Here is a 12,064-nt window from a genome sequence, read left to right as displayed (position 1 = left end):
AACTGGAAAAAAAAACCCCAAAAAAGCGTCAAGGTAAATCTGGGTTCATCAGAGGCAAACTGGGATAAATTGTAGTAGGTTCATGAAATTTGGTTAGGGTTAATTTGGGGTTATTCGGGGTCAGATCGCCACAGGTTGTCCCACCGTTATCCGACTGTTGGAATTTTGCAGAACTGGTTAACAATTGCATGTGACATTTCATTTTATGACTTTTGAAGTTTGTGGTGCTTCACTCCTCCTTAAGGATTTTGTTCAGTCAGGGAAGCATGAGCCTTTCTTTTCTGAGCGTTTATGGTTAAGAAGTTCAAGGTCATAATGTAGGTCAGAAGGTATGGATTGTTGAAAAATATGGGATTGGAATTTTAGGTAATTTGAGGGCAAAATAAGAAGGCTCAAGGAGTTTTTCATGGAACTTGGGGAAATGGAGGAGCAGTCAAAGTCACAATTTCTTGGGTCAGGTCAGGCTTATCAGGGTCACCTGAAGACATTGTATAAAGGTCAGATGGTCACGCAACTTTCGATAAAAGGGGTTCCAGCAGATTCAGGCAGTAGATAATAGTATCGGGTGTTTACGGAGCTTGGTAAAAAGAGGTACGTAGCATAGGAGGTTAAAAATGTTCAAGATGTTGGCTTTACTCAAGGTTATCTGGAGTCTAGTACGTACATGTAAGACAGAGGAAATGGGGAAAGCGGCAGGATTTGGGCAGTAACATCAAGTGAAGTAGTCATTTGGGAGATCAATGGGAGGTCATTCAATGTTGGTATTCATGAGGCTTGGAGAATGATCCCATTGAAAGTTAACAATTCACCAGGCAATTTACAAGATCAATTAAGTCGGTTTCGGGAAGTTGGAAGCATACACTGCATTTCATCAGGTTATTTAGGTACCTAATAAATCAAATAGAAATAACAAATTCCTGTTCTATGTCTGGGCCGGGTAACTTAAACAGTAAGGAAATTCCTGTCCCTCTCATTCCTAGGATAAGGAATTTTGTGTAGTAACGGCGAAATGAAATAGGAATTTTGCATAGCGTTAAGTTGCTTCCCAGTTTCTGTTTTCTTTTTCTGATTTATTTCAGGTTGAATCAACATATTGGTGGTCGCACGTGACAGGGAAGATATAAAGAATGATATACATGTAATACGTTTCTGGACATTATTTGGACCATTTAGACCACATCTAATGATATCCGAAGCAAGCGTATGGCAGGACAAGACAAAGTGGGACAGGAACACTTTCAGTGTACAATGCGGACATTATGTATTAAAGGGCAGGTCTATTGCAAAAACAAGTTCATCTCTATCGAGGAGAATAATTATTAAATTACAAGTTGACACTTGTTGCAACTTTTTATGCATATTTCTCCTGGAAAAAAGAGAAATTGGGTGGGTGAAGTTGGTACGGGTTCGTCCCCCGTTTGAAGCGGAATCAATTTTCAAGGTAGCCGGCTGACTACGTAAGTAAAGGAAGCGGACACTATATCATACTCTCATTTAATACCTGTGTGACACAATCACAATCACTTTGACAAGTTTGACATTAGCAACATGGTTGCTGCAACAATGAGTTGTACTATATTTACCATAAACAATACTGTATAACAATATGCAGACTATTTTGTTCTCATTTCGGAAACAAGCCTCACACAGTATTGTTACTATGTGTTCGCTTTGTAATATTTCATCCAACTGAAACTATAATAACTATAGCATTGCAATATTGCACAGGGAAATCAGGTACACGAGTTTGTGGACTTAACATGGTTTATATGCTAGTCTCAGATTGATCGCGCTGAAATTAATATTTTATCTTTAGCCCAAATATTTATTATGATATTGATATACATATGAATTGTAATATCACAATTGCCTAATATATAAGAAAAAAGCGGCTGATTTATCCATATCTTTAAAAAATTTGTGTGAACAACAACCATTATCGTTATGTGCATTGAGAATGTTGAAAGTCCCTTTGGCAAAGCAGGCACAGTCATGCATGATGTCAACTTGTTCTAGGTCAAATCTGTCTTGTTCGAAGGAACTCATCGTTTAAGTTGGTTTTTGCAGAATATCAATTTTAAACGTCTTATTTTCATTGTCCTCAAAACATTAGCTTTTGCCAATGATATGATGTTGTCTGAGCAATATATATGACCATTGAATGCCATTAATTATATCGTTACAATGTCAGACAATCTCATTCTTTGGGAACAAATGATAGATATGATATGTAGATACTGGTATGCAAAATGGGTTGGCTTCGCAGCCAAAGCAAAGTTGCCATTTTGTGTGTAATATTGAGTTAGGCACCGCAGGTAGCCTAACTCGCTAGTATGTTCTTGCCATTTCTATCTTTTATTATACATTAAGTGCTCTACGCCCTTACGACGATCACTGATGGAGTCAATTTAGTTTACTTCACTTCCTGGGCAGTAGTACTGGGCACATTTGGAAATATTTGCACAGCTAGTTAATAGTCGGCCTGCTCACTTCATAACTACATTTATAATTAGTGAATAAAAATATATCCAATTGAGGGCCTTCTGCGCATTGGCGAAAACAGCATTTTGCTTGTTACGTCATCAGGGGTGGATTACGGGCTCAGGCGGGCGTCAGTGATTAAGCTGAGGATAAGCTGTTGCGCAAGCCTTCAACTTGCCAGCATGGTAAAGGTATCGATGTGCAAGGGTGCACAGGGAAATTAGGCTTCATAATAGGAGGAATTCAATCACCAGGGTGCCATGGGGTAGTAAGCCAGGGGTCATCCTACGTTCTCAATTTTTCTCCCAAAAATATAATAGAGGAGTTTTTCGAGTTCTCGTAGCCCGCTGCTGCCACGATTGTTTTTTCTTAGGCCCAAAGCCTTAACAAGTAAGTCTAAAATGTACAAGTATAGTACATGTTGTACATAGGGAAGATAAACTCAAGAATTGATGCACAAACAAAAATAGGCACACGTTTGGCTATTATTCGGGAATATATACTGGGTGCAGCTCGTACCTCTTCCTTACACAAAAGGTGTCTTGTAAAGTTGAGATAAATTATCTAAAATATCCTTGCGTTTGTCAATGACATCAAGGGCGCACATTTCAAGTGATTCTGTGAAGGTTTTTAACGACGCTAATAAGCCTGGGGAGTTCAGCTGTCAAAAAGGATAGCTAGGGTTCATGTGGAGGCTTATAGAATCACAAGTGAAAAAAAAAAAAAAAAAGGGGGGTTGGGCAAATTTCTGTGCCATAAATTTGTTTAGCGGTAAAAAGGACAGGGCCACAAATTTAACCTTGAATCCAATTATATGAAAATAATTGGATCACCATAGGTAATTGTATAAGTGTTTACAAATAGTAATAATTAAGTAACTAATAAATTTGAGAAATAGTGCATGAGAAGTTGAACGAAATATGTCAAATATCAGATTACTTTCCTGAATGTTTCCGGCTTCAGGAAAGTAGAATTAATGTATATGCACTTTTCTAAGGAATTTATATTAAAAGATTGACTCAATAAATGTATGTAAACTTCTCTGGAGAAATTTTCTCTTGAAAAGTTAAGCCAAGTTTGATGTAATATAACGGTACCCTTTGGGTCCGTATTTCATTGGATAAGCTGAAGTTAAATCCAATTCTGGTTTACAAATAAATGGAGATACTCCTGACAGATATGCCAGCAAAACTTTGAGTAAAATGTGCCTCATTTCATCTGGGGTAATAAAGTTTATTGTATTTATACAATAAACAAATTTACCTCCTGTGAAAGAGTCTAACCCTGGTTCATAGCTTGTGCTTGGACAAATCAATATGATTGATTTATTGATTGGTTGCCTAGTATTGGCTTTATATAAGGACCAATGAGGTTTAAGGTCTATTGTTGGAAGTAGCCAATGGGAAGTGGTTAATAACCTTCTGACACTGCCAGTGGTTCAGGGATTAGGCACATTTTATCTGTCATGGAAGGAGAAGGTTGTGTCTCCAATGTGAAGAAAATTTTCCCACCCACCACACCCAAAACTTAGGTCATATCCCAGTATTCAATACCTTTGTGGACAGTCAACAGGGAGCATTCAATTTGGCTGGGAAGGTATCCATATCGTACAGGGTATAGAGGTACATAGACCTAAAGGGTAGGCCCTATTGCAGTCTGCGTTTTAATGGTAGCTTCTGGGCATGGGCAAATTACCAGGAAGAGGGCGGTTAAGCTGGCCAAGGGAGAGGATTCAATAAGTGCACATTTTAACTTCTCTTGGAGAGGTTAGGCCACATTTGTGTATACAGATCTAGGTGTTCAGGAAATCCCTTTAAAAAGGGTTCTGTAGCTTGCCGGTTAATACATTGCTGTTAACTTCTTTAAAAAGTTGGGCCACACTTGGCGAGTGTGGAAAGGACTTGAGAATACCCTGGAGGGCCCCGTATCTTACATGAAATTAATTTGGGTTAACTTCTCTGCAAGAAGAGGAGTTGGGCCACACTTGTGTGTGGGCCATGGAAATTCCCCGGAGTGCCCCGTATCTTATGAGGAATTAATTTGGGTTAACTTATGCGAAAAGAGAAGTTGGGCCACACTTGCATGTGTGTAAAGGGGCTGAGGAAATTCCCTGGAGGGCCCCGTAGCTTACGAGGAATTTGGGTTAACTTCTTTGCTTGAGACAAGAAGTGGGGCCACACTTGCATGTGTGCAAAAGGGCTTGGGGTAATACCTGGAGGGCCCCATATTCATTAATTCATTTTCATTCATTTCTTTCATGCATTTAAAATGTATTGTACAAGGAATTAGCTTGGGTTAACTTCTCAGACTTCTCTCTGAGAAGTTGGCCCAGATAAATTCATTCATTTTCATTCATTCATTCATTCTTCATTGCATTTCAGTTATGCATCTTACAAGGAATTAATTTTGGTTAACCCCTCTATGATAAGATAAGATTGGGCCACACTTTGTGTGTGTGCAAAAGGGCCCGGGAAAATTCCCTGGAGGGTCCGTATCTTATACAAGAGATTAAGTTGGGTTAACTTCTCTGTGAGAAGTTGGGCCACACTTTGTTCGGAGAGGCTCCATACCTTACGGGTAAGTAGTGTAGGCATGAGCTCAGGAAATTACCGAGAGGGCCCCGTATCTTACGGGTGAGTAATTAAGGAATTGGCTCGGGAAATTCCCGGGAGGGCCCCGTATCTTACGGGTGAGCCAACACTGTGTGTACATGTAGATGGGAACAGACTCTGTATTTACGGGGAAAGTAAAGACTATCCAGGTCAAAATTGTGGCGGTAAAAAAGGGACAGGGCCACAAATTTAATCTTGAATCAATTATATGAAAATAATTGGATCACCATAAATAATTGTATAAGTGTTTACAAATAGTAATAATTAAGTAACTAATAAATTTGAGAAATAGTGCATGAGAAGTTGAACGAAATATGTCAAATATCCAGATTACTTTCCTGAATGTTTCCGGCTTCAGGAAAGTAGAATTAATGTATATGCACTTTTCTAAGGAATTTATATTAAAAGATTGACTCAATAAATGTATGTAAACTTCTCTGGAGAAATTTTCTCTTGAAAAGTTAAGCCAAGTTTGATGTAATATAACGGTACCCTTTGGGTCCGTATTTCATTGGATAAGCTGAAGTTAAATCCAATTCTGGTTTACAAATAAATGGAGATACTCCTGACAGATATGCCAGCAAAACTTTGAGTAAAATGTGCCTCATTTCATCTGGGGGTAAATCGATATATGTATGTATATGTATGTATGTAATCCTAACCTTAAACCTAACCCTAGACATTACCTTGACTATAATTATAACTGTGATCCTAACCATATTCCTAAAACTAGTCCTAACCCGAATGCTAACCCTAACCTTAAACCTAACCTAAAATGACCTAAACCCTAATAAACCCTTTTCAAATGAACCATTGACCCTTTATACTATTATGCTGTTCCCAGTTGTCTGTCATTCCTATGACCTACCAAGAGATAAAAGAAAGGCAGGGACTCAAGAGATAAAAGAAAGGCAGGGACTGCCTTTTGAGGAGAGTGAGAGCAATCGCTCTCTACTGCTCGATGCTCTCCTTCAATCTGATTTAGGAGAGTGATATTTAGCTCTCCTTAGTTGACCATTCTCTCCATACATTCTATTGTAAATGCTCTAATCAGCTGGCTGTCCTTGAAAGCTCCAGAAGAGCTATTTAATGCTCTCCTGCAAATTCCAAAAGACAGTTCCTGGAAAGGTCTGTATAAAAGATGTTTGGTATACAGTGTAATATCATATATCAGGTCATATATCTTCATCAGGAGGTGTATAGGTTTCAGCTGGAATAGCCCATACCTATTATATTCCTCTATCAATAATGTAAATGGTTTGATTAGATTAAATTCTGATTCAGTCAACTTCTATTACACTGTATACCAAACATCTTTTATACAGGCCTTTCTTTTATCTATTGGTAGGTCATAGGAATGACAGACAACTGGGAATAGTATATTAGTCCAAAAAAGGGTCTTTCTATAGGGGCTGCATGGATTTCAATTTGAATATCTCAATCTTAGGTCCTGCGTTAGACTCTTACTCTTAGACAAGAAACTTTCTTATAATCATCTCTAATATCATGCTATAGGACAAAACTGGTGGGAAATTTAAGGAATTTGTTTTTTTCTTTTCCACCACTTTTTTCCAATCTGCATGTACATGTAGCCTTTGTACAATATTGTTTTAGTTTGTTAAAAGATTTTCCTCAAGCTAAGGACATATGTAATGATTTCTATGTTTTCAGAGAGCCCTAGCCTACCTGTTGCCATCTGGGATAACAGATAAGAGAGCCCGTCCTGTGATGAAGCCACCTGAAGAGTACTACCCACCAATGAAAGCAGGACAACATGGTCCAGATGGAAGGCCATTACACTTCCTATTCTACACCAGAAACCCACAATACTATGAACTCATGCATGTAAGTTGTAGTCATCCTTCTGTGTTAAAGAGGATGAGTACCAGTCTTCCTTATCCAGACCTCTTTTATCTGGATCTCTCTGTTATCCAGCTTTGTGATCTTTATATGAAAACATCATGTCCGGGTAAAAAAAAAGGTTGGACTGTTACAGTACTTGTTGATGCAAATTGTCTCCCATTACTGCAGCCTGGGTGTAATTACATGTGGTGTCAGATGTGAATGTTGTTGCCAGATGTGAATGTTGTTGCCATCCCTGACCAGGGTTTAGTCAAACTTCATACTGAAGGGCTAGGATCTAACCTTGTATACTTTCACTTGTACACCTTCACTATCTGAAACTACTTTCATTCAACAGTAAATAAGCAAGGACTAGATTTTGACGAGAATTACAGAATTAATTCTCGTAATGATTCTGTTGCGAGAATCAACTTCTCTCATTGTATCATACAGTAAGTGCAGTGACTATAATGGATTTTGATTCTCGCAAACCAAGACGAAATCTAGGCCCTGAGATGCACAACCTTGTGGATGAAGATAGAGTGCTAGAAAAACCTCTCCATTTGAAAATTTGAGGGAGTGGGTGGGTGTAGTAGTTCTGTCCAGCATTGCACTACTATGTTCCCAGGTTTGAGCCCCTGGACGTTCCCTGCAGACTTTGTGTGCATTTGCTTCCCAGTCCATACTTGCTCTTGCAGGTTTTCTCTGGCTACTTCAGTTTCCTCCTATTTTTAAATTAGGCTTTCTTCCCTGAGTATATTGATCTGCCTTGTCACCCATATTGGTTGTGATAAAATAAAGGTATTGGAGTTGGACAATTATTTCTTTGGAAGTACTTTTACTTCTGGTTTTGCTATTCCTTGGATTTCCAAATAGTGAAAGTGAGAAATAAGCAAAAAGTGAGAAGAATCATCAGTAATCTTAGGTACTGAGCAAGTTATTAATTGCAGTACAACTTAATTTTCAAAATTTCTGACTTTGGCCTGAGTGGATCAGATTGGTTCACATGAGAGACAAACTAATGATGATGAACCAGACAATAAAGGTAGGGATAACCATCAAAATTTCATGTTGCCCCTATTGATACAAAAGATTGTTTTCTGGATAGAACTCATCAATAGAAGTATTTTGGTGATTAAATGGTCAAAATCGGTCAAAAACTTTTTGAATTATGAATTTTCAAAGTTTCCCATTCTGACCGGTCATTGGAACGAAATAAAATGACAAGGTCCAAAAATATCAATTGGGAGCAAAATTGGCATAAGCATATATTTACCTTTATATATTTCTTTATTTTAACATATATGCAAACATGAAACAAGCATATTGTGAAAGTATCAAAGGGTTTCTTATGAAATGGCACTTTACTAGTCAATGGCATAAATTATTTTTTCAAACCGAGGCATTGAAATCATGCATTTAGCGAACATTTGCCAAAAATCATCCAAGATGGCCGATATGGCACAAAATCAAAATTGCACTAAGTCCAGTTAAACTTTTTTTTTTTCACATCCAAAAATGTCGGATGTTATTGGGTTTAATATGACCAATTAGTAGGTGTATGTAAATTAAATCTTAAGTGTCATTGAAGGTCATTGACTCATTCACAACAATAGTGGTTATCCACTTCACTCATCATGCTCATGTGTGACTTCTAACAAAAGGTGCTGGTTCCCGTAGTATTCCTCATTCCAAACAATTCAATACATGACCTCGGAGTTACCTGCATGACTTTCAAGGGCTATTTTGAAACAGTTATGGTTGCACATTCAGGTACTTCTTTTGAAAGTTCTAAACAAGGTATAGCCAGCAGCAAGTTGTAGATGGTATGGGCCTAAATATAAGAAAACGTTTAGGGTTGAAATCAGGTGAAAAATACATCAAATGAGCACGAAACTTCACATTTATGTTCAGAAAGGTGTCTTCTTAGCATGATTCGAAAGGAGTATGGAAATTCCAAAGGGAAGCTGGTGATTTAATTTGTAACTCGAGATCTACTTGTTCAATATTTTAACCTTTTACAGAGGGTATGATAGAGGTATTACTGGCAACTCTGCCAAATTTCAGCTCAGTAGGCCACGTTTTTCACCTGAAATTATTGACATGAATATTTTGTGCCATTCTTGAGCAGTGCTGAACTCAGCCACTGGCAATTAAAAGCGCACTGTGGCGATGGACCAATTTTGACTCGCACTTACAGAAAAATGAAATAAGTTATGTTGCTGTAATTTGCAAGATAGTTACAAAATATAATTGGCATTAACTTCCCCAATTTATTCCAACAGGTGTGTTGTCTGCAAGGACCATATCCAAGAAGGGGATTCTGTCGCCAGTAATTCCAACAATTCCTCCCACAGGATCAGGGGCAACATCACCTGCACCACATCTAATGTAGTATATCTCATTTCTTGCAGTGTTTGTGGTATACAGTATGTGGGAGAAACTAAGAATGCACTTAGGAAGCGGTTTTATGGACACAGGTCCACTATCAACACCAAGAAGCTTGACACCCCTGTTGGTAATCACTTTAACCTCCCCAACCACTCCATCTCCGACATGATCGTACAGGGCATTGAGTCTTTAGGTAACCGCCCGACACCGTCCGTGCCAGCAGGGAGAAATTCTGGATGAAGCGCCTTCGTACCATCCAGCCACACGGTCTCAACATCCAAGAGGGAAACGACTAACTTGTTTTTCATCATCATACTATTTTGCCCCCCCCCCATTTTTTTTCCCAAATAATTTTAAATATACTTTTCTTCCACTTTATTATTTTAGTTTTTATTTCCAATTTACATCTATCATTTTGTAATATGTTCATGTAGTTGCCATTCATTTTCATATTTCTATTCAGCCCATTGTCTTCATTCATATCCTTATCCCTCTTACTTCCTTTCATGACATCCTACTTCCTGCCCCTATTGATATTTCCCAAGTAACACTTATGTCTTCTATTGTCTTGCTAATTTCCTCTTCCTTTATGTCCATGTCCCTATATATATGCATGTTTGTGTGTTGTCTTGTCACTCTGCCTTTGATAAAGATCCTGCTAGGATCGAAAGCTCAGGCCCCTAAAACTTTGAAAAATAAAAGAATGAGATCAATTTAGAAATGTCTGTGCAAGCAGTGCACAGTTGAGCTCCCTGCATGTCTATGGGAGTGTTCTAATCAAGTTGATGGTTCATTGGTCATCCCTAATAAAGGTGATGAATTTGATACTGATATGTATAAAAAGGGCATTTCGTGATCCACAGCCTCATCCTCCCACTTTTCTAAAAAAGTTGAGATTTTTATATCACCGGAAACATCTGGCTACATAATGTTTATGTACAAAAAATTTCTTGCAAATTAATTCGTTTAGCAAAAGATATCGTGAAAATTGAATTTCGTTCATACCAGAACGAACTTACAACACATTGTCTATGGAGTAGTGTAATACACATAATCATCATGATCATGCATAACTAGCAAACGCAAAATCGGAATCAACTGACATTTTAGGAATAAGCTTTTTTCGTGGATATCTACTGCAAAATGTCATAAAAAGAGGATGCTAGGATCACGAAATACTCCTTTAAATAATAGTCTGTTAAATTTTTATTCCAAACTTACAGAATACATACTCAGAGCTACTTAAAGTGGTGCACATTGAGAGGCGGAAAATTGCAGCTGGTATATTGGAGTCTGACATGGAAGCAATGTAAGGCAGTAACTAATTGTTGTGTAACCAGGGGTGATTGGGCTATTCCAGTTGAAATCCATACACCCCCTGTGGAAATTATGAACTTAATCTCCCACACAGCAGGTGTAGATTTTAAATGGAGGTACCCTTTCAGGTTTTCCCCCATTTAATTCCCACTCCTGTGTGGAAGATTAAGGCCATATCATCCCTAGGGTGTGTATGGATATCAACTGGAATAGTCTATTATATCTGTATTTGTATGAAATCAAAACTAAAGTAATAATTGAAATTCATTTATAAATTCAGTGGTGAACAGTTGAGAGCTGCTGCAGCTTTGGTTTAATTTTGCATTATAATTGTTTGAAGATGATGGGCATGATGATAATAAATTTCATTGAATTGCATTGCCTCTCCATCCAAAAGTGTTTGACTTTATAGTCCAGACGGCTCCATTTTACGTCTTCATCTGCCTCTTAATTGGTTGAACTCAGAAGAGTCAAGATGCAACATTTGATGACTGGTCATTTTCATGTTATGCTCCCCACATTTGAAACCATTTTCCAGATCATATCAAGAGCTAGGTCTGTGGACTAGGGGTGTAAATGCACGGTTATTTGTCTAACCATTTAAACGGACCACAATCCGGTCGGTTAACCATTTTTAATTTAAAAAAAAAGTTTTGTAATGTTTTTCCTACCCTTATACAAACTCTAAACCCTTCCCAAACCTTACTACATAGTGTGGACACATTCAAGAATCTGTTGAAACATCATCTCTTCATTACAACGAATGACATTTTTGCTTTAAATTACTGTACATAGCATTATATTTTGCAGGTATCATTTCCATTGAATAATCATTGCATATTCTTTACTTTTTGTGCCTAGTTTTGTCGCATCTTGATGCAAATAATTTTGGTTTGGCATTCTGTAAATTCCAGTGACTGATTGGTCGATTGATTTGATTCTGATGTTGATGTTTCAGAGATTTGGCACGTAGTGAGTGGATCAACAAAGATGAGCTGGAGCAGAGGTGCATAGAGGGTATTAGTGAAGAACAGGTACAAACTGTGGTTACTTTAATACAATAAAGGTATTGTTTTAAGCCTAAATGCTGTACCTCTATTGTCATATACAACAGTGACGATACCATAAAGAACAATGCCAAAAACGATGGTATGGCTGATGTGTTATGAATGCGGAGTGACAATACAGATGCTTAAAACAATAGCTTTATTCTCATTCTTACACATTTTGTTACAAATATACTATAGACCTATTTAAACCCAATTTTAACGATTAATTGTGATAAACCCGAAGTGTGAAATAATTTCCCCAAATGCGCACTTAGAAAAAAGTACCTCTTCAGCATCATGTACAGTGCAAAGTTCCAATGTGTAACAGGAATCATAACAACAATGAAATTTTAGCACGGCCAATTGTGGATG

The 12,064-nt window shown here is 37.8% G+C and overlaps 1 protein-coding gene across 1 annotated transcript in view; it reads left to right on the top strand.

Annotated features, from left to right (window-relative positions):
• The window catches only part of LOC140157116 (small ribosomal subunit protein uS9m-like), a 46,627-nt gene that overhangs the window by 22,478 nt on the left and 12,085 nt on the right, over positions 1–12,064 (top strand). Inside the window, exons 4-6 of the mRNA XM_072180192.1 lie at positions 6,765–6,938; positions 10,550–10,635; positions 11,602–11,677. Coding sequence (XP_072036293.1) covers positions 6,765–6,938; positions 10,550–10,635; positions 11,602–11,677 — 336 coding nt within the window. The remainder of the gene's footprint in view (positions 1–6,764; positions 6,939–10,549; positions 10,636–11,601; positions 11,678–12,064) is intronic.

Source organism: Amphiura filiformis, chromosome 7 (genome assembly GCF_039555335.1).
Source record: "Amphiura filiformis chromosome 7, Afil_fr2py, whole genome shotgun sequence".
In the NCBI taxonomy this organism is placed as follows: Eukaryota; Metazoa; Echinodermata; class Ophiuroidea; order Amphilepidida; family Amphiuridae; genus Amphiura; species Amphiura filiformis.
The sequence above is the reverse complement of the archived record's forward strand: the minus strand, read 5'-3'. Positions and strand labels throughout refer to the sequence as shown.